We start from the raw sequence: 25,987 nt of genomic DNA, 5'->3' as shown, positions 1-25,987 counted from the left end.
CGATGGCTGCGCTGGACCAGCAGTATGGTCAGCCACACCAGCTTGCATTACAACGAATAGCAGAACTTATGGATGGCCCAAATATCAGCAGCGGGGACATAAAAGCATTCAGACTGTTTGCACTTAAAGTTCGGTCGCTCGTGGGCATGCTGGGGCAGCTCGGAAAGAAGGGCACCTTTGAACTGCAGTGTGGCTCCCATGTCTCCAGATTATTGGGGAAATTACCACATGATCTTAGGTCAAGTTTTCGCCGGTTTGCACATCCACACCGTGTTCCAATTCCAACACTTCTGGATCTTTCTGAATGGTTGGAGTATGAAATCCAAGTACAGGAGGACACGTCAAGATTTGTTACCAGCCAACCTAGAGGGCCCACTGCACGGACCAGAGAGGTAATCAAAGACCACAAGTCCTTTAACAAGAATGCAAACATTCTGCTGAACACTGAGAAAGCCCTGCTTGACACGAGTACCTCAGCTCCTACTGTGAAAACTGTTCCAAAACCCTACTGCCCCTACTGCGAACAAAATAAGCACTCTTTGAATAACTGCTCAAATTTCAAGCAACTCACTACAGATCAGAAGCGTAACTGGGTCAAGGAGAACAATCGGTGTTGGCGCTGTGGCAGGAGCCATCAAGCAACGGAATGCAGTCTGAAAATGCGCTGTAAGCAGTGTAACGGTCGACATCTGCTAGTTATTCACGACATTACAGTGAAAAGTGCTAAGAGCTCACAGACTGTGCCAATTGAACCTGCTTCCACTCCTGCAACCAACTCCTGTCTTCTTAATACCATGAACGAGATTCTTCTCATTCGTAAGCCTCCTGCCAGCCGAAAGGTCCTGCTGAAGATAAGTAAAGTAATACTCAGGAATGGAAAACACCACATGACTGCCTATGCTATCCAAGATGACGGGTCAGAAAGAACCATCCTTCTTCACAGTGCTGCTCAACAGCTTGGCCTCAAAGGTAAACCAGAAGACCTACCGCTCCGCACAGTCAGACAGGAGCTCCAAGTCCTCAGTGGTGCAGCGGTGTCATTCTCTATCTCTCCCCTGTCACAGCCCAAGAAGGTGTTTCACATTAAAGGTGCATTTACAGCCCAGCAGCTAAGCCTGGCTGAACATACACATCCAGTCAAAGCTTTAAGGGAGAAATATCAACACCTGAGGGGTCTTCCACTACGACACCTAGAGACTGTGCGTCCTGTGCTCCTCATCGGTTCAGACTACCCCCATCTGATTACTCCAGTGGAACCGGTCCACCTTGGACCTCCAGGGGGGCCGGCTGCTGTTAAGACGCGACTTGGATGGACATTGCAGGGGCCTGTGCAGCATCTCCAGTGGGAAACCAACAAACAACACTGTTTCTTTACCTCAACTTCATCTCCTGAGACAGATCTCTTTAAGCATGTTGAAAGACTGTGGCAGATGGATGCGCTACCCTGGCGCAATGAGAAGACCAGCACCAGATCCAAACAAGACCGTGAGGCAATCGAGCTCCTTGATGCCAAGACGGTCAGGGTTGAAGTAGATGGGGTAAAGAGATATGCCACTCCTCTGTTGCGGGTCAAAAATATGCCACAGCTGAAAGCTCCCAAAGAGGCAGTGATCTCACAGCTGAGAGCTACAGAGAGGCGACTGGTTAAAAATCCAGAACAAGCAGTTGCTTACTCAGCAGAAATCCACAAACTGGACCAAGCAGGCTATGCTGTTAAGCTGGATCAGCATGCTGAACAGGACTCTGCTTACTCATGGTATATCCCACACCATATTGTCCACCACAATGGGAAAAACAGAGTAGTTTTTAATTGCTCCTTCAATTATCAGGGCCAAAACCTCAACGAGCTGTTGCTCCCAGGGCCAGTACTGGGACCGTCTCTACTAGCTGTTCTGCTCCGATTCCGGGAACACTCCATTGCAGTCAGCAGTGACATACGTGGGATGTTCCACCAGGTCAGGTTGCTCCCAGAGGACAGACCACTGCTGCGTTTTCTCTGGCGAGATCTCAAGGTACAGGAACAACCTAATGTTTTTGAGTGGCAGGTCCTTCCCTTTGGGACCACCTGCAGTCCCTGTTGTGCAGTGTACGCCCTTCAAAAGCATGTCCTTGATCACAGCAGACCTGAAGAAGATGTCAGGCATTCAGTCTTGAAGTCCTTTTATGTCGACAATTGCCTGCAAAGCTTCACTACGACGGAAGAAGCTAAAAGCTTCGTCGACAAACTCAGGACCTTACTGGCAGATGGTGGTTTCGAATTGAGACAGTGGTCTAGTAATCAGCCATCAACCATAAAACACCTGCCCTCAGAGTTGAAATCGGCCAGTGCCGAGCTCTGGATTTCTCATGGCAAGACAGATACGCAAGAATCTGCTCTGGGACTGCTTTGGAACCATCAAACAGACACCATTTCCTATAGGTATCGTCCCACAGAGAGTACTGAGATCACTATGCGTAACATCTACAGAACACTGGCCAGTCAATATGATCCCCTGGGCTACCTCATTCCATACACCACCAGGGCAAAACTCATAGTCCAACGCTTGTGGGACAAAAAAAGGGACTGGGATGATCCAAACCTTCCCCCTGATCTATTGCAAACTTGGACAGAGTGGGAGGCAGAGTTACCATCTCTTTCGCACATTGCCTTCCCAAGATCCTACACTGGTCCGGCTAAAGACAAAGAAACAAGTCAGCAAGACATCCACATCTTTTGTGATGCCTCTGAACGGGCATATGGTTCAGTTGCTTATTTAAGGACAGAAGACCAGCAGGGGGATGTGGAGGTCTCTTTCCTTACAGCCAGATCAAAAGTAGCTCCCAAAAAACAGCAGTCCATACCCCGCCTAGAACTCTGCGCTGCGCTAACTGGTGCTCAACTGGCCAAAGTTGTAAGTTCTGAGTTAACCTTGCCCATTCATCACATCACTTTGTGGACTGACTCAACCACCGTCCTTACCTGGCTCAAGTCTGAGTCTTGTAGATTTAAGGTCTTTGTCGGCACCCGAGTGGCAGAGATCCAAGATCTCACGGATCAGCACACATGGAGATTTGTGCCATCCTCCAGTAACCCGGCTGATGACATCACGCGGGGACGAACATTGAATGAGCTTGGTCCAGACAGCCACTGGTATCAGGGACCATCATTCTTAAAAGGCTCTCCCAGTTCGTGGCCTGAAACACCACCTCCTGTGGAGGTAAATGGAGATGAGCTGCGCAAAACAGGTTTGTGCACACTTGCATACTTCACGACCAGCACATCAGTCCTTAACCCTGATCGTCATAAGACTTTCCAAGAGTTGATAGAGTCCAAGGCTTCTCACGGGGCGGCCGCCTGCAGCCTGACAGCTAGTGCCTACAGAGATGCTGAAGTCACTCTTCTACAACAATCCCAACAAGAGTCTTTCCCCTTAGACCTTGAACAGTTAAGGGCTGGTAAAATTCTCTCTCATAACAGTCGCTTAAAAGCTTTGGCACCTGAACTTGACAGTGAGACCCAGCTAATTCGAGTTGGAGGTCGCCTACGTCACAGTCCCTACCTTGAGCAAGACACTGTACACCCCATCGTTCTTGATCCAAAGCACCCAATCACACAGCTCATCATACAAAGTTATGATGCCAAACTCCACCACCCAGGATATGAGAGAGTATTTGCTGAACTTCGACGCAAGTACTGGATTCTCCGTGGTAGGGAAGCTGTTAAGCGGTTTCAACGGAGCTGTGTAGAGTGCCAGAAATGGAGGAAGAATCCAGAGATCCCCAAAATGGCAGACCTACCTCCAGCCAGACTACGCTTATTCCGACCTGCATTCTATTCTACAGGTATGGACTGTTTCGGCCCTTATACTGTCAAGGTTGGTAGGAGGACTGAGAAGAAATGGGGTATCATTTTTAAGTGCTTAACCACTCGAGCAGTGTACATTGATGTTCTACATAACCTTGATGCTGACTCTTTCCTCATGGCCCTCCGACGCTTCACTGCCAGGCGCGGAACCCCCTTTGAACTCATATCAGATCAGGGTACCAATTTTAAGGGAGGAGAAAGGGAACTCAGAGAAGCCTTTGCAGCCCTTGCCCCTGAACTTCAGGCACATCTAGCCAGACAACAGATTGAATTCCGTTTCAACCCCCCAAATGCTCCTCACTTCGGAGGTTGCTGGGAGCGAGAAATACGTTCTCTCAAGCAAGCACTGACCGCCACCATCGGAGCTCAGTCAGTAACCTTTGAAGTGCTACAAACGGTGTTAGTGGAGATTGAGGGAATTCTAAACTCAAAACCCTTGGGTTATACTTCCTCTGACATTGCGGACCTAGACCCCATCACTCCAAACTCTCTCTTGATGGGGCGGCCAGATTCCACTCTACCTCCAGTGGTATACCCAGAGTCTGAGCTTATAAGCAGGCGGCGATGGCGCCACAGCCAAGTTCTTGCAGACCACTTCTGGAGACACTTCCTGAGGTTTTACCTTCCTGGTCTGCAAACCCGTCAGAAGTGGCAAGGGGACATATCTGACATTCAAGTTGGCACCACAGTGATGATCGTCGACCCACAGTTGCCTCGAGCACTTTGGCCAGTGGGACGAGTGTCAGAAGTCTTCCCTGGGGCTGACGGCAGAGTGAGGACAGCTAATATTAAGGTGGGCGAAAAGACATACACACGCCCAATAGCACGTATTATACAATTGCCTAGCATTTCTGAGTAATGTAAGATTGTACACCAATATGTTACTTAGAGGCCCTTTTTGTAATTGTACAGATTCTGTCCCCAGAATCTGGGGGCGGCTGTTAAAAAGGCCATTATATTCATAAGAATAATATGCCTTTTGATTTAAATCTCTCTGTTTTGCCGAGATTGATTGGCACGCAGCATTCAGCACAGCAGCCAATCAGCGCTCACGGATCGACGTGCAGGCGATCATCCCGCCCATAGCGCTTAGTGCAAAGTTGAAAGCGAGTCCGGCGGAGCGCTGACGCGGATGCTGAACTTTTACGTTATATATCTTATATAGTTTTATTCATTGTTCGGGTGTTGTGCGTCTATTCAAAGTAAGTGTATTATATGTGATCTTTGTAGGATCGCTTGTGTGTTATGCTATTCTATTTGCTGTTATAAAGTGCGTCACTTATTATGGCTAATGATAAGAGATTATTGTATCTTTAGCACAATGTTACGCTGTATATATGTTACCTTTATTCATACTTGCTTATACTGATGTTGTGTTTGTATATTTCGTTTGTATTTCGGTGCAGTTTACTTGTCAAAGTGCTCATTTTCGAGGGATTTTAAGTTGTAAACAACTTAATGCGCATGCGCGCAGAACATGTCCAGACCAAGCACCGCTATATAGAACAAATTAAGCTGTTTTGTTTAACCTGTATGACATACCTAATTTGTTTTCTTGCAACTATTACTCCTTTTAATTCTGTATTTTACTAAATATACATTGTGTATTTCTGTTTAGAACAGTCAACGTTAAACCATGTATATTTATTTTTACCCTGTATTTTCTGTTTTATAGAAAAACCACACACACACATACTGAATATACCCAACTAAGACGACTCTTCAACTTTTTACTAATAACTGAGTTGTTGTGGTGACAAATAAACGGGTTACTCCCATATTTCAACCATCTTTGCCCTAGTCTCTTACCGGACACCCTGTGGTGGGTTTCAAACCTAACCAGCAATATACTGCAATGAGAATGTGCTACCAACAGCTAACTCATTTTTTCAATCTGTAAAGATTTGAGCCCATATAATCAGAGGTTACGCAGAGGTTTCTGTCACGTCTACAGAGTCTGCTCAAGAAAATATGTGTAATGATGAAAACATAGATAAACACACATGTTTGACATAGGCTATTTTATTATTGACAAATAAAATATAATATTACAAACATTGCTGAAAGCAGCTGCTCAAACATTTCAAACACCAAATTATCATTCCTGTCATATTGTGATGAACGCTTACATCATCAAGTAGCTTTGCTTAATGATTTAATGAGAATAAGAGAGTAAAAGTGTCCTCATTTTCTAGACTTTGTACAAACCTGCAGCTCTGAATTAATAATAAAGACACTAGCATTAACTGATCAACAAGCAGACAGAAACTATACAAAAAACATGCTGAACTGAGAAAAATAACCAATAACTACAAATAAATCAGAGCATCACTTGGGTTTGTTTGTTAACATGTAAAAGACATTGAAAGTATTTATAATGGCACTGAATGACACCATTAGGACTGGGTTATATCAGTGGCGTGTGGTTATATAAGCTCCATTCGTGGACTCGCTAATTAATATTAACACTATAAATTCCTTTGAGGTGTACCATAAAGCTTACATGATAAAATGTTTTTAATACGTATGCAACTGTCCGTCATATATTTATTTGCCAAACCACAGTAATTTTCTTCAAATCTGCCAGTGACGGAGACTTCCAGGTATGCTGATCTTACAGCAGCTTTGGCGTCTACGATCTTTTGTGTCGAATCAGCGCCAAAGTCACGTGATTTCAGCAGTTTGGCGGTTTGACACACGATCTGAATCATGATTCGACACACTGATTCATAACGCTCTGAATCTTCCTGAAGCAGTGTTTTGAAATCGGCCATCACTATATAAGTCGTTATTTTGGTTTTTTTGGCGCACCAAAAATATTCTCGTCGCTTTATAATATTAATATTGAGCCACTGTACTCACATGAACTGATTTAAATATGTTTTTAGTACATTAATGGATCTTGAGAAGGGGAAATGTCATTGCTCCCTATGTAGGCCTCACGGAGCCATCGGATTTCAACAAAAATATCTCAATTTGTGTTCTGAAGATCAACGAAGGTCTTACGGGTGTAAAACAACATGAGGGTGAGTAATAAATGACAGAATTATCACTTTTGGGTGAACTAACACTTTAACTAGACTAAATCAAATGAAAAAGTCGTAACTGAAACTGTTTTCATAGTATTTTATTTTCTCCACAAGTATTTTATTTTTACGAAAACTTCTAGACTAAAATGTTAAAGACAGATTGTAAGCAGACCTACTGTAACTATCCGAGTTTGGAAACGATGGTCTTTGTTTGTTAATATTGGAAAAATATTGAAACTCTTTGGTCATTTTTGAGCGAGATGCTAACGGTCTAATCAGATTCAATGGACTATGCTAAGCTATGCTAAAAGTGGTACCGCCAGACCCGGAAATCGGCTGAATGGATTCGAAAACGGTAAAACTCAACTGTTTAACTCTAGGGGAGTTGGAAAATGAGCCTATTTTCAAAAATAGTGGCGTGTTCCTTTAACAGTGACGTAGGCTATGTACTTTGTGCTGCACTAGTGCCACCTAGAGGAATCAAAAAATACAGCATATTTTGCAAAACGACTCTTTGTGCATTGTGTCTGACCCAAACAACACAATTACAGGTGATTATGAAGGCATGTCTCAACAGGTAAATATAGGCTACTTTCAATATAAGATCCAACATATTAGAAATACTTCTTACTATGTTGCTATTTGTCAAGAGAGTGAGCAACTGAGTATCTAACACTCTGTGAAGAGTGAATGCGAGCGTTTAGCTTATAATAAACAAATCTAATTATAGTATATGCATGCACCGGACACAGTTTAGACATGACAGCATACCCGGTTAAAAAAGTCACAGCTCGCCACTGAGTTACATTAGATTCATATTCTTCTGCTCATGTGGTTTTTGTGTAATTATTTGACTGATTTGTGATGTTCTTGTTCACAGAGGCATAAAGTTCACTGCAGTTTTCCTGAGATCCAGCTTTTGCTCCTCTGATGGAAGCATAAGTCACTTTATCATCACAGCGAACCTGAATGAACATCACAGTTATTGTTTCAACACACAGTTATTACAGCATGATGTTTGAGCTCAATTCATGACACACATTCAGAAGAAAACACAAACTATCATGTTGAGAGAAGCAGGACAACATCAAGGAAGTGTTTCTCACCTTGTTCTTTTTGTCTTGGTTTTTACTGTAGTATAAGTGACCTCAGTGTACGTCTCATCATATATCAGCTCCTAAACATCAATGGAAATATGAAAAATTACGACAGTGTCAAATATACACAAATATACACAGATTATTGAAGATGAATCATATTGTTCACTGGCAGTAGATGAATGTAAATGTTGATTGTGTCGTTGGTTCATCATATTTATTCTTATCTGTGAGTTTTAGACCAGAAACAGTTCAAATACACTAACCTGTCATTATATAATCTGACTAATACGAGTGTCATGTTTCAGGGTCAGAGCTTATAAACACTAATAACTCATGGATCGACCTACAATACTCACCTCAGAGTCATCAGTTCCTCTTCTGTTATCTGAAACATAACGTCAAGAGAATATTTATGATCAAACACATAATACAGTCTCGAATGAAATTGATTTTAGAAGAATTCTAGTGCATAATATAATTCTTACATAATATGAGAAACTGTAAAAACTCACCGTCTCTTTTTCTGCGAATCATCCAGAGAATAAGAGCAGGAAGGAGAACAGCGAATGAAGCGACAACAATCAGAATCACAATCACTGAGAGAGAGACGATATTACAGTCATATTAATACTGATGTCCACTGAGGTCATTTTCACTACAATGAGTTCATTTAGATCCTGATTCTAGAAAAACTCCAGAGTGTGAAAACAAGCACTGAAATGAGGATGATGTTCATACACACCTGGATTCAGAGAGTTTGGTGTGACATCTGGAGTCAGTGTTGCTGTAGTTGACGGTACAACTATTAAAAACAAAATGGAAATAGAAAAATCATATTTGAATGCATGAACACAACATCAAGACATTTCTTTCACAAACTGAAACTGATTTTATTTCAGCTGCTGTAGTCCAGAGCTAAAAAAACACTCAATTCAATCATTCACATATACAATGGAGTATATTTATTTTAGCGTTTAAACTTCCTGTTTGTGTGGGAAAGTGAATGATTGAGATCTACAAATTCAATAAGCTCTTTCTTAGTGATTGAACCACTGAGATGAGAAAGTCATGAATAAATATCTTGTTGTTCAGTAAATCCAGGTGTTTGTGCAGCTGCTGTCCTCTCAGAGTTTGGGGTATTTAATAACTTCTGATTCTCTGTACAAATTAAAGGATGGATTAATTAAAGCCAGTGTGAACCAGTGAAGTGAGAGACTGATGATGTGTGACAGTGATCATGTGATCATGAACCTTGTGTAGGAGCTGCTGCTGTAGTTTGGCTTGATTTCTTCTCAGAGTTTGAGCTGCTGACTGGAATCAGTGTTGTTGAATCAGAAGATGAATGTTCATATGTTCATCTGTAGGACATTAACATCATATTTTACAGTAGTAATAGTTGTTTCTCACCTGAACTCTTGACAGTGTATCTGACTGAGGTCTGGAGTTGATTTCTGAGAGTAAGCTGACATCTCCACTCTCTGTTGTCATCTTCATTCAGGAGTGTTGTAGTCAGAGTGATGATACAGTGATCTGATGAGAATAATATCTGATATCTGGAGTCTGTCGTCAGATCAACACCAGCCTGATTCACCCACAACAGCTGAAGTCCCTCAGAACGAACCAAATCATCACAGGAGAATTCATATGAATACAACTGACAGGAGAGAGTCACAGAGCGGTTTGGACTGATCTCAGTCTGTGAGGATGATGATGATGATGATGATGATGGAGACACTGAAACTGAACACAAGACACAAATCACAGACTCTTCAATCATCATGTGAGTTTAAAGGGAGATTCTGTCCTTTTTGAATTGACCACATAATCATAAATTTACCATGAAGAACATGCAGATAAACACGTGCATCAGTTCCTTGTTTTTGTCCATTCACATATTGTCTGCAGATGTATAATCCATGATCTTCTTCTGTGACGTTCTTGATGTTCAGAGAGCAGTCAGACCCCAGACTCAGTCTCTCATGTCTCTCTGTGTCTTTCTTCTTTTTCCCTCCAATAATCAGTTCAACTGTCTCTGAATGTCTGAAACTGTTATAGATCCATGTAGTTGATGTACAGTCAGAAAGAGTATTATTACAGGGCAGACGGACATTTTCACCAGAACTGATGAACACATGATCATCATTCACTCCACTGGTACCTGAAACACAGTATATTTGAGTGATCATTATGATTTATATTAAATGATACTTTTATTCAGCAAGGATGCATTAAATTGATCAAGTTACAGCAGACATTTATAATGTTACAAAAGCTTTATATTTCAGACAAATGCTGTTCTTTTGAACTTTCTATAAAAAGAATCAAAAAAGTATCCTGAAAAAAAATTGCAAACATCTGATTTCAAAATTAATAAAAGTTTCTTGAGCATCAAATCATCATATCAGAATGATTTCTGAAGGATCATGTGACTCTGAAGACTGGAGTAATGATGCTGAAAATTCAGCTTTGATCACAATTAATATTTTAAAATATACTCAAATAGAAAACAGTTAGGCCTATTTTAAAAAGTAATAATGTAAAAGATTCTTTTCAGTTTTTGTTGTATTTTTGATCAAATAAATGCAGCCTTGGTGAGCAGAACAGACTTTTAAAAACATTTAAAAAATCTTAAACAAGAACGGAAGTGTGTGTATATGCATGGTGTATACCCAGGTGAAAAAATACTATAGTGTTTTTGAACCATACTATAGTAAAGTGCTTGAATTCATTTGTTGTGGTAATTCTATAGCTGCTGAAACCTAACAGAACAACAATAGTAATATAAACAAATTACTTTGCCCAATACTGTACAGTTTTCTACAATAGGGTATATTATACTACAATACACTACAGTTTACTGTGGTATAAACTATAGTAATCTAGGCCTACAGTAGCTATTTATTACAGTTTATCAGTTCACTATAGTTAATACTACAGTATGCTGTAGCATTCATTAACAAAGTGTTGTAAATACTATAATATATACAGTATGATACAATTTACTATATGGTTCAAAAAACAGCTGAACTTCTGCAGAGCAGTAATGTGATTCGCGCCGCGCTGTCCGTTCAGTGACGCAAGCAAGCACGAGTCGGTCCGCGGCTCGGTCCATTGAACAGCGCGTCAGCGCGGCGCGAGCTCTGTAAAACCGCGCTGTCTCGTCCTACATTTGGTGCGTTTGGCTTCCCATAGAAATGCTTCCTCGCGATGGTTTTCCACGCGCGGATCCTGTTCTGTGCGCTCATATCATGTGCGCGCGTCTTGTTTTTATGTGCGCGAGTTTTGAGACTATATAAACGCCATATATGGATGTCTTTAAATTTTACATTATTACAGTTGGACTGACTGATACTGTTAATCTTGGTCCACTGGTCTCATAATAAAACGGTGGTGAAGAATCTGTGTTTTATTTGACAAAGCTTTTAAATTTAATAAGCAAATAAATGCTGTTGTCAAATCCAGCTTTTTCCACTTGAGACTTCTGGATAAAGTCAAGATGTTTCTCTCTTTTAAGGAGCTTGAGAAAGTCATTCATGCCTTTATTTTTTCAAGTCTTGATTATTGTAATTCTCTGTATATAGGAGTTAGTCAGACAGCGTTGTCACGTTTGCAGGTAGTCCAAAATGCAGCTGCTAGGATGCTGACAGGGACACGGAAACAAGAGCAATTTAACCCTTATTTTATCTTCTTTTCATTGGTCACCAGTACGTTTCTGAATAGAATTGAAGCTTTTGTTGTTTGTTTTCTAATCTTTAAATGTGTTGGCACCACCTTACCTCACAGACCTTTTAAAACAGCAGACATCTACTAGATCTCTTAGTTCCTCTGATCAGCTGCTTTAATTGTTTCTAGATTAAACTCAGGGGTGACGGATCTTCTCTGTAGCTTCATCTAGACTGTGAGATCTTTTACCCTCACATGTTAGAGCGGATCCAACTATATTTTGGTGGACTAACACAAACAAACTGTCCAACGCCATCAGATAAAGATGTAAGGACAACATCCAGACACCTCTTAGAGGGCAAGAAGAAGACCTCTTGTACCAAGCCTGGGAAGGACAGGACTTCTCATTGGTCCACATGCAGTTTCTGCCCTTCACCCGTCTAAAGACTACTTCTAAGGACTGCACTAAAGACTGCCATAAAAACTGCTCGGGACCTTAGCAGCAATGGGTGAAACAAAGAGAGATCACAAAGATCCATCCAAAGCCATTCAAAACTATGTTTGAAAACCTTAGAACTGATGCAAACTACACATCCATTTCATACTTATTCACAGGAATAAGTATTCTCAGTGACGGCTATTTGTAGTGCAACATCTGACACAGATTCAGCTGTTAATGTACAACTGATGTACTCATGACCACACCTTAAGAGACGTGTGATCCAAAAATCACAATGTCAGCGGTGACGTGAGTACCAATCCCTATTTTACTTCACGTCATTGGATGGGCGAAAGTAAAAATCACTACAAATTTCTGTGTTTACTTTGAATTTAGCTCTGTATTTTCTGTTTTATTTATTTTGTAAAGCACTTTGGGCAACTGCTGTTGAATAATTTGTGCTTTGTAAATAAATAAAAGAAAGAAAGAATATTAATAAATGAAAAAAACATAGCAGATGATTCAAATACCGTCTTTTTTCCCTCATGAACACAAACATCACACTCTCAGAATAAAGTATTTGTCTTGATCAGAGAGCTGTTGAAATCTCTGAATATGAAGATAATTGTTGATCATTGTGATACACCCATGTGTAATCACAAGGTAATGTGTCTTTTGGTATTAATATTTATTTATTTATACATTTATTTAATTATTTATGTATTTATTTCTTTATTCATTTGACAAAGAGTTTATTGTACACTGAGTCATTAATTATCACCACTTAAGACTGAAGTTTTAAAAGAAAATACAACTGTTGCCACTAGAGGGAGCCCGTTGTGGGTTGCTATGATGATGCGCGTTGTGTTTACTTCAGACGCTACAAGCTGCGTTTGAGGAAAGCCGCTGATCTTTTCTTGTGTTTACTTCTCCTGATAATTCAGGTATATATTCATAAAAAAAAAAAAAATGAAAATATGTGCCATTGCCATTATAAGACATGTCAGTTCACATTTCCTATGTGTTTAAAACTAATAACTTGTTTGTGTTAAATGTGAAAGTAATTACAGGGTAAAACGGTTGATTGTTGTGATTGTAGTCAATTCACATGTAAATAATACATTTTATTTCAGTATGCGCTAACTTACCAATATAAAAATGACTCAGGAGTGTATATTTGTTCAGACTTAGAGTAGTGTATATGGGCTATGAGAGTGACGGTGATCATTTAGTACAGTAAAACAGTTTAATTTTAAAAGATACTAATATAACAGTTAAGACAACTGATGTGTGAATAGTGTGTATTTTGTGACATTGATAATTATAAAGTCAAAATGATATGATGTTAATAAAGAGACGCTACAAGCTGCGTCTGAGGAAAGCCACTGATCTTTTCTTGTGTTTACAAAACCCCTGAATTATCAGGAGAAGTAATCTGTTTACGTGTTCCACGCCCGGGACTCATAACATCATCAGATGTTTGAGTGACTCTATGTCCAGTATCAGGAATAATACAGTATGATCTGTATGTATCAATACACAACTCTGAGATCACAACGTGAATGTGTGCAAGAATAAACTGAGCATGTTCAAATCAACTCTTTCCAGACTAATTCCACTAAATGTCTTTAGAGAAAATCCAGATTTCTTTACCTGTGAGAAGTGAAGAGAGAATGATCAGTCCCAGCAGACACAGATCACACTTATCAGCCATTTTCTGTTTCTGTCAGTCTCTCTCTTCATTATATAGTTACAGCTCTTTCTTCAGACAGGAAGGGCTGGTAGTGTCTAAAGAAAGAACTTCCTCTGACCTGAACTGAGTGTTGTTCTGGTATATAGTTGTTATTTAGTGACACGATGTCAATGCATAATGGAGAACAGTTGATTTGTTCTTCATTGGTGTTTAAATGTAATGTACAGTACACTTCTACTGTAATAGGAACAGTTCCTGAAGATCAACTCATGGTTGATGTTCAAGAGCACAATGGTAACAGCTCAGGGAGTTTAACCTACAGTCATTCTGTTTCCACACAGACTTTGACACGACAGCAGCTGAGAAACATGTTCTTCAGTGTGAGAAAGTGTATATTGTAAACCACACTGTCTCAACACACATCTGATCTGAACACAGTTTATAGGATATTCTTTGCATTACTGTTAGTTTCACTTCTTTATTTTAGCAGTTTCCTGCATGCAGTTAAAATCTAGAAATAAAATCAAATTATTAGTGATAAAATTGGTTATTAATGAAAGACTATTAATTATCAATGACTCATTTGTAAATAAAATAATCCTAAAACAGTTTTTAAAGTATTATTATAAAGTATTATTTTGTAGTAAAGTCGACTTGTCCCAGTATCCACACTTAGGCTTTTGGACACTTATTTTGTACAATAACTTAATTAGAAAGACCAGAATTACTGAACACAGTTACACAGGGACGACTGAACAAACATTTAGATGTTTATCTTGAAGTGAAAAATATAAAAAATCAAATATGTGTGGCCGCTTACCCTTCAATATTATGTATTATTATGAAATAATACAAGGATACAACATCTAAAGCAAAGGGGTTCTTTTATTCCTGACTGGGCCTAAAAAGGGCCACAGCATTAATATATTCTCTGTTCAGGGCAACAAAAAAAAAACAAAAAAAAAAAAACACAGTTTTAGAAAATCCAATTAAAGTTGGCTTATATAATCCAAAAAATAAAATAAAATAAAATAAAACCACCCACTTTACAATGTTAAAGAACCAGTACAGGTGTGCAAAACAACAGTAGTGGACTACATGTGCCTAAATAAATCAAACAGTGTTGAGATGGCACAGGGGGTTGTAATCTGTTAGTACAGTAAACTTAGATCCCAGCAGGTAGCTCCTGAATTTCTCCACCACTGCCCACTTCAGTGCCAGGAGCTCCAGCTCCATACTGCTGTAGTTCCTGACATTTTGCTCGGCGCCCCTTAACCTCCGGCTCGCGTAGGCTATTACAGTTTTCCTTCCCCCTTGCTGCTGGTATAGCACAGCACCCAATCCCAGGTTACTGGCGTCAGTTTCCAGCACAAAAGGTAGGGTAAAGTCTGCATACCCCAGCGTTGGAGCACAGGTAAGCTTCTCCTTGAGGTGTTCAAAGGCCTGTTGGCACTCTGTCGTCCAGCAGTTCAATAAGCACCGTCCTTCACAATCTCCTCACACGCAGCAGTCCTGGCGGGCTGGCCCCTGATCCTCCTGCAGCTCTGGTCAGGATGGCACACAATCCTCTGCAGGTTCTTCTTGCAGTCAGCCGCTCTTAACCACTACTGTTGTTTGCACCCTACTACTTTAGCAATGTTTCAACAAAAATTAACCCCAACAAAAAATGGAACCCCACTCCTGGTACCAAAATTAGATGTGGCCGCTTACCCTTCAATATTATGTAATTTTACACAGATACAACATCTAAAGCAAAGGGGTTCTTTTATTCCTGACTGGGCCTAAAAAAGGGGGGAGGATCAAATATTAAATATTATTCTTGCCCCGGTTACATATGTAAATAAAGTTGTGTATAAACATGCATTTTTACAACACTATAAGTGTGTCTCTTTGGGTGATTAAAGCTTCTACACACACTTGCAGTCTTCACACACACTTGAACAGTTCGGCCAACACTAGCTGATACACATTCATGCTGCTGCTGTGAACATGTAAGACACGCTGCTGCTGCACCAACAGACGTACATAAATCCTCCAACAAGACAGGAAAACAAAGGAGCGAAAACACAACACAAGACAACTCTAAGAAGTAATTCAGGGGACCTGTTACCACAACTTAAATAAATGCATGGTTGCAAGTTAAAAATTGTAATATATTGTTTTAATTGTAGTAACTTAATGAAATTGTCTTGATTGTTTTGAATTGTCTTGAGTATAGGTGACCATAATTCTGAGTGGACATCCATAACATGTGGAGTCCCTCAAGGCTCAATACTTGCACCCCTCCTGTTCAACCTATATATGCTGCCACTGAGCCAAATAATGAGAAAGAACCAAGTTGCATATCACAGCTATGCAGATGACACCCAGATTAACCTAGCCCTATCACCTAACGACTACAGCCCCATTGACTACCTGTGCCAATGCATTGATGAAATTAACAATTGAATGTGCCGAAAACTTCCTTCAGTTAAAGACAAAACTGAAGTCATTGTGTTTGGAAACAAAGATGAAGTTCTCAAAGTGAGCACATACCTTCACTCTGGGGGTCAAACAACTAAAAATCAAGTCAGGGATCTTGGTGTGATTTTGGAGTCAGATCTGAGTTTCAGTAGTCATGTAAAAGCAATAACTATATCAGCATAACATTATCTCAAAAATATTGCAAGAATTAGATGCTTTGTCTCCAGTCAAGACTTAGAGAAACTTGTTCATGCTTTCATCACCAGCAGGGTGGATTATTGTAATGGACTCCTTCACAGGCCTTCCCAAAAACACCATAAGACATCTGCAGCTCGTACAGAACACTGAGCAGAAGCAGAAAATATGAACACATCACACCAGTCCTCAGGTCCTTGCACTGGCTTCCAGTTGCATTTAGAATTGATCAGTACTGTTACTTGTTTATAAATCACTCAGTGGTCTAGGAGCTCAATACACTGCAGATATGCTCATAGAATATAAACCTAACAGATCACTCAGATCATCAGGATCACATCAGTTAGACTGCTCATTTACTGAATGAACGCTGTGCAATGTACGAACTGATTGCACTTTTAATTCTTTTTTAATTCTTTTTCTTGTTTAAATTTTTAATTTTTAATGCATTTTAAATCTTGCTGTCTGGTTGGATGAGCTGGGAGAATTGGGAAGTAAGCCTTTGTGCTGTTAGCCCTGGTGGCATCAAATTTCTCTGGAAAGAGACAAATTAAAAGTTATACTAAAGATTTGTGGAAAAGGGATAAACCATAGTGGTTGAGACAGCTCTGTGGTAAGGGTTAAGAGATTTCTTTGATAAAAGAAATTGAAACCGTGTGGTGAGAGTAATGAGTTTGAGTGAACCCGAGGCCGATGACAAAATTAACTTTGGACCGGAGGGTCAGTCCTCGAGCTCTTTCTGGCTGATTTTAGGTGCAAAATCGGATCTGTTGGAGACATCCAGCAGGTTATTTAGGCGCCAATGGGTGGTGATGCCAGTGATCCAGGGCTGCATGTTTCTGGCTTTTCTCATGTGAGGGTACTGTTTAAACACACAGATACCTGACAAATATTCTGACTGAAACTCTCTGACTCTTCCATCCAGATAGAGGTATTCTCTGCTATTATTGATATTTTTATGTCTTATGCATTCCATTTTTATTCTTATGTATGTGTTTCCTTTTCATGTAAAGCACTTTGAATTACCATTGTATATGACATGTGCTATATAAATAATCTTGCCTTGATAATTTTTGGAAATGAGGTTCCCAGCATGCTTTGCATAAGACTGTAAAAATAAATATTGAAATTAAGTGTTAATTTATTTGTTTTTAGTAAAGATAAAGACCTGTTAGTGTTTAATTCTGTTATGTTTGACATTTAAAAGAGTTTCTGTAATTGTCACAAGTGAGGCTCCCACACTTCCTTCCCCGCACCACCGGAGGGAGCCTTCACCGGAATACTGATACCATCATTCGGACTACATTTCCCATAGGCCCTCATTCCTGGGACTGATTGCACACACACCTGCACCACATCACACTCACACTATTTAAGCAGCACGCACACACACACACACTGCGAAGTCTTGATTTGCCCCGGTGAAACTTTTCTAAGCGTTTTCTGTGGATTGTTATACTGTTGCCGATTGGACTGTTTATCTCTTGTGATTCTCTGCTGCCTGCCTTGATCCTTGCCTGTTTACTGGACTGTGTTTGTTTGCCGCCTGCCCTGATCTCTGCCTGCTTCCTGATACCGTTTGTCTGCCGCCTGCCTCGACCATTGCCTGTCCCCGTTTACGTCTCTGCCTCTGCCCTTACCTGTGTATACACTATTCTTAATAAAAGCTGCAAATGGATCCCCATGCTGTCGACCCATCATTACAGTAATGTTGAAGTTTTTGTGAACACTACATTGGCTCAATAAGCAATGACTGCTCTAATGACAAGTAATATCTTAATTGCTCATTAAATAATTTATGTTAGCATGTGCTATGTAGATTAAAGGGTTCCAGAGCTCTGGTAGTTGGAGCGGTTTTTTTTTTTTTTTTTTTGCTACAAATTAAATTCCTCTAACTCAGTGTAGCTTGTTGGTTAAATGTAAATTCACTCAAAGCTGTCATAGCTCAAAAATTATTATATTATTATTATTAATAATCCTCACAAGGCAGCAGGCCCGGATAACATTCCCGGGCAGACCCTCAGGGCATGTGCCTCAAAGCTGGCTGATGTTCTCACCTCCATCTTCAACCTGTCAGTCTCACAGGCCATGGTCCCCACTTGTTTTAAAATTATCACTATCCCAGTTCCCAAAAACAGCACAGTGACCTGTCTGAATGACGGCACCAGCTGAAGTCCAGATGCACCTGCAGAGGGTCAGCAAGGTGGAACGCAAGGGCCCAACCCGGGAGGCATAGCGTCCTGGAGTACAGGCAGTGACTGTGATGTGACTCTTATCTGGCTCCATGGTTCACACGAGGGAGTAGCTGGAGATTTGTGAGTAGGCATCACGTCCTCGAACTGCAAACTCCTGCATTGTGGTGAAAGAAGAGGGAGATGAGAGAGTGAGGAAGCATAGCACACCTCTTGTGACCCAGAGATTGAGGAAACTGCACTTTCTAAAGAGAAATGAACTCTTTTGAAAAACAAAACTGAAGATTCTCCACCCAGCCCTTCTCCAGGGGAAAGAGCGGAGTGCCCACCATCTCCTGAAGAGCAGCTCCCTCCATCTCTGGTTCGCCCGTCTCAGGGATGGTTTTACGCCGAGTGCTTAGAGGGTTTTGAGGTGGATGAGATGGGCTGTGTAGCCTTCCTGCAGGCAGCTCGACATTGGGCCTGGGTGTAGATGACGTTTCTGGACCTGAAGTTTTACAGTAACGTTTTGCATCTATTTGTTTTTAGTGAAAAAACAAATATTGTGTGGAAAGTCAAATATTGTAATATTGTAAGAAAGTCAAGACTTTCTTACAATATTAAGATGGTTGATATCCATCCTACACTTCTGTAACTAAAATAGTGAATTATTTATAGCAGTTCTGGTGTTTTCAGAGCTGTGATCTCACTGTTGAGGTTTAGAAACATGTTCCTCAGAACTCAGTTTCAGTGATCATCTCTGACCCAGTTTAGACTGATGATGATGTGGATTATGAATCATTCTGATGTCACTTCCTCTTTTTTCTTTTTTCTTCACTACATTCAACTCTATCTTTTCAGTTAACAATAGCAGAAGTTCAGCCTGTTTAATGCACTGAATTTTAACCCAGTTTTAATTAAATAACCAAAAAGTTTACAGTTTCTAACATTCATCTGAATTAAATTTGAAATAAATTTCTCCTTTCAAAGAAATGTATCAACAAAAACACACTTCTGGAAGTATATTTTCAAGAGTCTGTTTGTGTGTCAGTGTTACAGTTAAAGTGTGTCTATATTCTCTCCTTCAGACAGCATGTACACCAACTCTGTCAGACAGGTGACATATTAAACACAACTGCAAAGGTTTTATTAAGAAAATAAGTAATCATTCAAAATAAATGCTAAAAAATCCAAGAATGAACAGATCATGAGGCAGAACAGAACAGAGAGATGATTATACAGTCTGTCCATTACTGTATTTAATATTATATTTTAAAGCAGTTTATACCAACCACACGAAAATGACTTTGAACACTGTATGGAAATATCCATATAAACTGTTAAAAAGTTTGTTTTTTTAAGAAGTTGTTTCAGATTGTCTCCAAACTCAGCAGTATTTTAGGCATCTCTAGTTCCTCTGGGTGCTGCGAGTCCTTCCTCCCTGCAAAATAAAAGCATGGACTGACCTCTCGTATGTGTTTTTACCATGATTGCAGATTGTTCCAGATCAGATGAGTGTGAATCATCAGATTGTGTGAAGCTCAAACTCACCAGCTCTTCTTGCACAGATGATCTGAAGAAGAATCACAGTAGGAGCAGCAAACACTGCCATCTCAACAATAATCACAATCACTGCAGGAAACATGTGTGGAAGAAGAAGAGAAACTGGACATGACTGAAGTCAAGGGGATTAAACTATCAACAGTTATTGATGAAGCATTTACAGACTGACTGATAGTTTAATGGTGTAAAGCTGTCAGTAGAAATGAACGTGTCGTACCTCTGAATAATGATCCAGCAGTCACACTGACTTCAGTTTCTGATGCTGTGTCAGCTGGATCTGTGGATCACGTCTGTTAGTTCACTTCAACACATCATGACACATACAAACATCATCATCATCATCATCATCACGGAAATGATGGACATTAACATCATATTTTACAGTAGTAATAGTTGTTTCTCACCTGAACTCTTGACAGTGTATCTGACTGAGGTCTGGAGTTGATTTCTGAGAGTAAGCTGACATCTCCACTCTCTGTTGTCATCTTCATTCAGGAGTGTTGTAGTCAGAGTGATGATACAGTGATCTGATGAGAATAATATCTGATATCTGGAGTCTGTCGTCAGATTAACACCAGCCTGATTCACCCACAACAGCTGAAGACCCTCATAACGGACCAAATCATTACAAGTTATGTCATCATATGAATACAACTGACAGGAGAGAGACACAGAGCGGTTTGGACTGATCTCAGTCTGTGAGGATGATGATGATGATGATGGAGACACTGAAACTGAACACAAGATACAAATCACATGGCAGACTTTAGTGTTTTCAGCAAACGTGAGTTAAAAGGGAGAATTTGCCCTTTTTAAATTGACCACATAATCATAAATTTACCATGAAGAACATGCAGAGAAACATAAGCATCAGGTCCTTGTTGTTTGTCATTCACATATTGTCTGCAGCTGTAAAATCCATGATCTTCTTCTGTGACGTTCTTCATGTTCAGAGAGCAGTCAGACCCCAGACTCAGTCTCTCATGTCTCTCTGTGTCTTTCTTCTTTATCCCTAAAACAATCAGTTCAACTGCTGCTGAATGTTTGAATCTGTTATAGTAGCTCCATGTAGTTGAGTTGCAGTCAGAAAGATCATTATTACAGGGCAGACGGACAATTTCACCAGAACTGATGAACACACGAGTCACTTTTGCTATAGTCGTACCTGAAACAGTATATTTGAGTGATCATTATAATCTATATTAATAAATGGACACATTAAAACCTATCATCATTAAAAAAAATAATAATAATAATAATAAAAAAAAAAAATTTAAATTGTACATTTTCCCCCCTCACTCCACACAAACATCACACTCTCCAGAATAAAGTATTTGTCTTGATCAGAGAGCTGTTGAAATCTCTTAATATGAAGATAATTGTTGATCATCAGATGTTTGAGTGACTCTATGTCCAGTATCAGGAATAATACAGTATGATCTGTATGTATCAATACACAACTCTGAGATCACAACGTGAATGTGTGCAAGAATAAACTGAGCATGTTCAAATCAACTCTTTCCAGACTAATTCCACTAAATGTCTTTAGAGAAAATCCAGATTTCTTTACCTGTGAGAAGTGAAGAGAGAATGATCAGTCCCAGCAGACACAGATCACACTTATCAGCCATTTTCTGTTTCTGTCAGTCTCTCTCTTCATTATATAGTTACAGCTCCTCCTTTAATCATCATCAGCTCCTCCTGTGGTTGTGAACTTCCTCTGACCTGAACTGAGTGTTGAAATCCAGCTAGAGTTGACATATAGTGAAACTGACTCAGAGTTTCATTTTACTCTCTGTAGATTGGGCTCATATAGACACTGAGAAGTGTACTTTTAAGAGTGAGGATTTTGCTCTGTGGGTCTTGAATGGTATTGGTCTTAGTTTAGGTTTTGGAGGATCTGGTCTTGACTGCACCTCTGAGTGATTCTCAACTTTCCTCTACAAAATCCCCCATTTAACCCGGGGACAGAGCTGGGTAGAAAAATACTGGCAGCACAGCTGCACTAAATTAAATCTCCAGTTAAATCATTTCATTTGCAGAAACCGACTGACTTATATTGGCCAGCTGTGATAAAAGGGACACATGTTTGGTGGTACAATGAAAAGACAGAGATGTGTTGTCCAATTAAACAACAGAAACTTTTATTAAAAAAAAGAAAGAAAAATAAATCAACCCAGAATCATCATAATCATCATATCATAGATGGGCACTCGAGTTAGTGACTCGGACTCGAGTCGCATTTTAAAAGACTTCAGACTCGACTCGGACTCGACCTGAAATGACTTCAGACTTGACTCAACACAAAAGACTCGTGAATATTTTAAAAACAACTCAAGTCTTTTGCCCTTAACTACTGTTATAATAAACAAAGAATTTGTGTTGTGCGTCACAGATATTTCCCTACGTGTTGTGGTAGATCGGACTCTTGTCATAGAATTTGATTACGTATGTCCGCGTAAACTCCGAAATGTTATAAGAGTCCCATGAAACATGACGGGAGCCACCGTCCCTTATGTTCTTTCGTTTGGGTTTATTATCATGTCAGATCGGCTAGATGCACAAAATGCGGGAAAACAATTAAAGACACTGGAATGGCAACATCAAATTTTATGAGACATCGCATCCACAAAGGTTAGTCACATTAACTCAAACAGCTAGCTACTGTGGTGAAGCTGCATGGCTCATTTGGATTGCCAGCCTGTTAAAATATAAACAAAAATAAAAATAAATAAAAATCTTGCTTTTAAACCTAACGTTTTATTAATCTTTTCATAGTATATGCAGCTTTTCTTTCTTAATGTGTCCATAAGAGAGAGATAGAAAGAGATGTTAATCCATTTATTACTTAAAGCTCATATTTTAAGGTATCACAAACAGCATGCGTACAGTTTTCTATTGACATTCTTAATCCGAGGTTTGATATTTTCTGATAATGACTGTCGTCAATAACAACGAAGCTGTATAGCAAACTGCTGTATAACAAACCGGCTCACTAGTGCCATCTTGCGTCCGCTTAGCGACTGTATTGAAAATGACTACTCGTGTTGCCAGGGTGATTGTTTTGTACATTGTAATGGATTATAAAGTAACAAGCTAGATGTACATTATCCCTTACATCTTAGGTTTGTTTACATCTAAACAAAACAGATGATAGAAAGATCATATTATTTTGTCTATATAATACAACTAGGATAAAAAATAGGATTTGAGTATGAGAATTTTTTTTTTTTTTTTTTTTTTTTTTTTTTTAATGACTCGAGACTCGACTCGGACTTGTGACAAAAGACTCCAGACTTGACTCGGACTCCAGATAAAAGACTTGTGAATATCTCTGCATCATATACACAATGACAAGTGTAAGGAACCCCGCATCGGCCCAAAAACGGAATCCGACGGCCTGGGCGAAGGTTAACGCGTGTATGCCTTTTCAGCGCATGCATGTACACACATCTCTGCACGGGGGCTTCTGGCTACAGATGATCCCCGTGCAGAGATGGGTGAATGTCTGAAGACATTCACACATCACTGTATGTATATGCATTTCTTTGGGTAATTGATGTTATGCATTCATTATTTCTGAATTGGCTTCTAATTGTCTAACTGTAATGTAATTGACATGATACATTTTTACTTGACAAATAAAATGTTATATTTGGTTTATTCTGTATTATTTTTGATTCATTATTTCTAGTAGATTAAAGCGAAGTTATTACCGCAAATCTGTGTTCAGGATTGATCATACGGAAGGTTTAATAGATGGAGCATAGGGCACATCAATTAAGTCCATTTCGATTTCTGATTATCGCTGCCTTAAATAAGTTGCAGTTTTCGTAAATACATAAAAACTATGCTTTTTGTTACGAGTAAGCAGAGCGTGACCGACTTAAAGGTAGATATTTACCCTGCATCCAATGTTTAAGGTCAGAACTGACGAGTTTGTGTCCGGGAAGAGCACTCAAGTCGGCCGAAGTGACTTTTCTGAAGCGATACCGGGACTGCAGTGAACGAATAATTGAAGATATAAGATAATCAGAATAATCAAAAATCTAAATTAGTGCATAACCAATGGTTCATTTCTAATTGGAAACTCGACCTAAGAATGAGTAACATTTGAAAATGGAGTCAGATTAAACGAGTGAAATTAAGTGAACTTCACAGATGCGCTGAAAAGGCATACACGCGTTAACCTTCGCCCAGGCCGTCGGATTCCGTTTTTGGGCCGATGTGGGGTTCCTTACAAAGTGGTGACCCCGACGTGATCTCCCATATCCTGTTGGCGAGTGTCTTTTCAGCGGAAAATTGGGATTTGCAACAAGCAAGGTTTGATCTTCTTCTTTCTTCAGCTGTTGTGGTAAGTCCATTCTTATTTGCCTTTTAGAAGTGTTGAGGGAAAGATAGACACTTCCCATATAGACACATTTGTAGAATGGGTCGGCATACCCATATTAAGACCGGAGACCGAAATCCGGTGGGGCTGGAGAATTAGACAACCACATTTTATCAGGGACATGATAGCGGCAGCGTAGATGAGGAATGATATCCCTTGCTTTAACTTTAAAGATCTCCTTGTTTGCCTACGCAACAAGAGATTAACCTTAAATTGGAATAACATCATCCAAATTTTATTCTGGTATTCAACAGAGGGCTGTAAATTAAAACCTAAATTCTGAGGTGAAGAATGCCCACCTACATGTTTATTTGCTTTGCTGTAACAATGTTGCAACATTGAAAATAAGCAAATGGTCATGTTAACTTGTGAAAAATCTTGTGATTGGATAAACCAAAATAGAACAAGGAACAAAATCTCTCACTGTAATCCTTTGTGTGTGAAATGTAAAGCTGGACAAAACAGAGTAGTGAAACTAAAAATTTTCAAAAGAAAAGATTTGTTGAAATTTTGTCTCAGTCCTGGAGAACTGCTGCCATGCAGAAGTCCTAGAGACTGCAATTGGGAAAACATTAAAATGTTAAAACTGATAATGATAATTATGATGTCACTGAGAAGCTTGTAGTCAAGCCTGAGGGTTTCACCCATTCAGAGGACATGCTCAGCTTGTCTTTGTTTCATAAAAGAAATTAAGCCAAAGAATAAGATGAATTACATCACTATACTTTGAAATTGTTCAAGAGGTGCTAAGAAGGTTTACGACTGATGTCACAAATGGTGTAAACAGCACTGTTTAAGGCTCAGTCTTATAAAACATATCTTTTACCTTGGTCTTATTTAAAATGACTGCACTCTTGTATGTTGTTCAGTGTCTCAAAAGAGAAAACAAACAGACCAAAAATTAATCTTTGTACTCTCAATCAGACCTGTGTTTGTCCAACCTTTCTTTTCATATCCAAATAGATTCTCAGAAGAATGTAATTGATTACATCTTAGTCCAAAAATAAGAAAATTGTGTCCAATTTATATTGTAGTTACAAAAATCTTTAAATGAATTGAGCAATGATTTGACCTAATATTCACAGCATCAAAGTCTAGAACTGGTTTCCAGTTTGTCTTGTTGCTGTGAACACAATGCAGTGCCATCACAGCTGTAGCTGCAGGGCCAAATGCCTTCTGAAAGATCAGTGAGGTGATAACAAATCACTCTGACCCTCTTGAGACCAGCAAATAAAATTATTTTTAATTTATACTGTTTTAATATAATATATTTATGTTATGATCACGCCATGATATATACTATATTATAATGGCCAGGAATGGCCTTTAATCTCATGATGATTCAAGCAATGGTTTGGAAGAAGAAAGAGTTTTGGAGAAGAGCAGAAGGAATTAGAATGTAGTAAAGTGGAACCAGAATGTAGACAGAAGTTGGGA

General features: G+C 39.6%; 4 protein-coding genes across 16 annotated transcripts in view; 2 read left to right on the top strand and 2 right to left on the bottom strand.

Annotated features, from left to right (window-relative positions):
• LOC127508155 (CXADR-like membrane protein) overlaps positions 1–25,987 on the top strand; it is a 252,545-nt gene that overhangs the window by 25,719 nt on the left and 200,839 nt on the right. The window lies entirely within an intron of this gene.
• Positions 1–25,987, bottom strand: part of LOC127508159 (uncharacterized) — a 448,826-nt gene that overhangs the window by 391,897 nt on the left and 30,942 nt on the right. For 2 of the 8 annotated variants that reach the window (XM_051885863.1, XM_051885862.1), the window contains exons 2-4: positions 9,811–10,131; positions 9,381–9,713; positions 8,716–8,775 (exon numbers count right to left, since the gene is read on the bottom strand). In XM_051885863.1, the coding sequence (XP_051741823.1) occupies positions 8,716–8,775; positions 9,381–9,713; positions 9,811–10,131 (714 nt within the window). Of the gene's footprint in view, positions 1–8,715; positions 8,776–9,380; positions 9,714–9,810; positions 10,132–13,728; positions 14,112–20,564; positions 20,895–21,001; positions 21,326–21,730; positions 21,902–25,987 lie in introns of those variants that run through there. The other 6 variants (XM_051885859.1, XM_051885857.1, XM_051885860.1 and 3 more) reach the window with 6 other exon arrangements.
• Positions 1,363–5,631, top strand: LOC127508101 (uncharacterized). The gene is made up of 2 exons (XM_051885722.1): positions 1,363–5,046; positions 5,520–5,631. Exon 1 carries the CDS (start codon positions 1,431–1,433, stop codon positions 4,701–4,703), a length of 3,273 nt encoding a protein of 1,090 aa, XP_051741682.1. The 5' UTR covers positions 1,363–1,430; the 3' UTR covers positions 4,704–5,046; positions 5,520–5,631.
• LOC127508160 (uncharacterized) overlaps positions 19,619–25,987 on the bottom strand; it is a 75,877-nt gene continuing 69,508 nt past the window's right edge. Inside the window, exons 7-8 of one of the 2 annotated variants that reach the window (XM_051885869.1) lie at positions 20,149–20,229; positions 19,619–20,038 (exon numbers count right to left, since the gene is read on the bottom strand). In XM_051885869.1, the coding sequence (XP_051741829.1) occupies positions 19,968–20,038; positions 20,149–20,229 (152 nt within the window). In that variant the 3' untranslated portion in view covers positions 19,619–19,967. The remainder of the gene's footprint in view (positions 20,039–20,148; positions 20,230–25,987) is intronic. The other variant, XM_051885870.1, reaches the window with a different exon arrangement.

This window comes from Ctenopharyngodon idella, chromosome 3 (genome assembly GCF_019924925.1).
Source record: "Ctenopharyngodon idella isolate HZGC_01 chromosome 3, HZGC01, whole genome shotgun sequence".
NCBI lineage: Eukaryota > Metazoa > Chordata > Actinopteri > Cypriniformes > Xenocyprididae > Ctenopharyngodon > Ctenopharyngodon idella.
This window is presented reverse-complemented; position numbering and strand designations above follow the sequence as displayed.

What these genes read in the sequence shown, in the direction of transcription:
- LOC127508101 (XM_051885722.1), top strand. Translation starts at nt 1,431, where the DNA reads ATGGATGCGCTACCCTGGCGCAATGAGAAGACCAGCACCAGATCCAAA.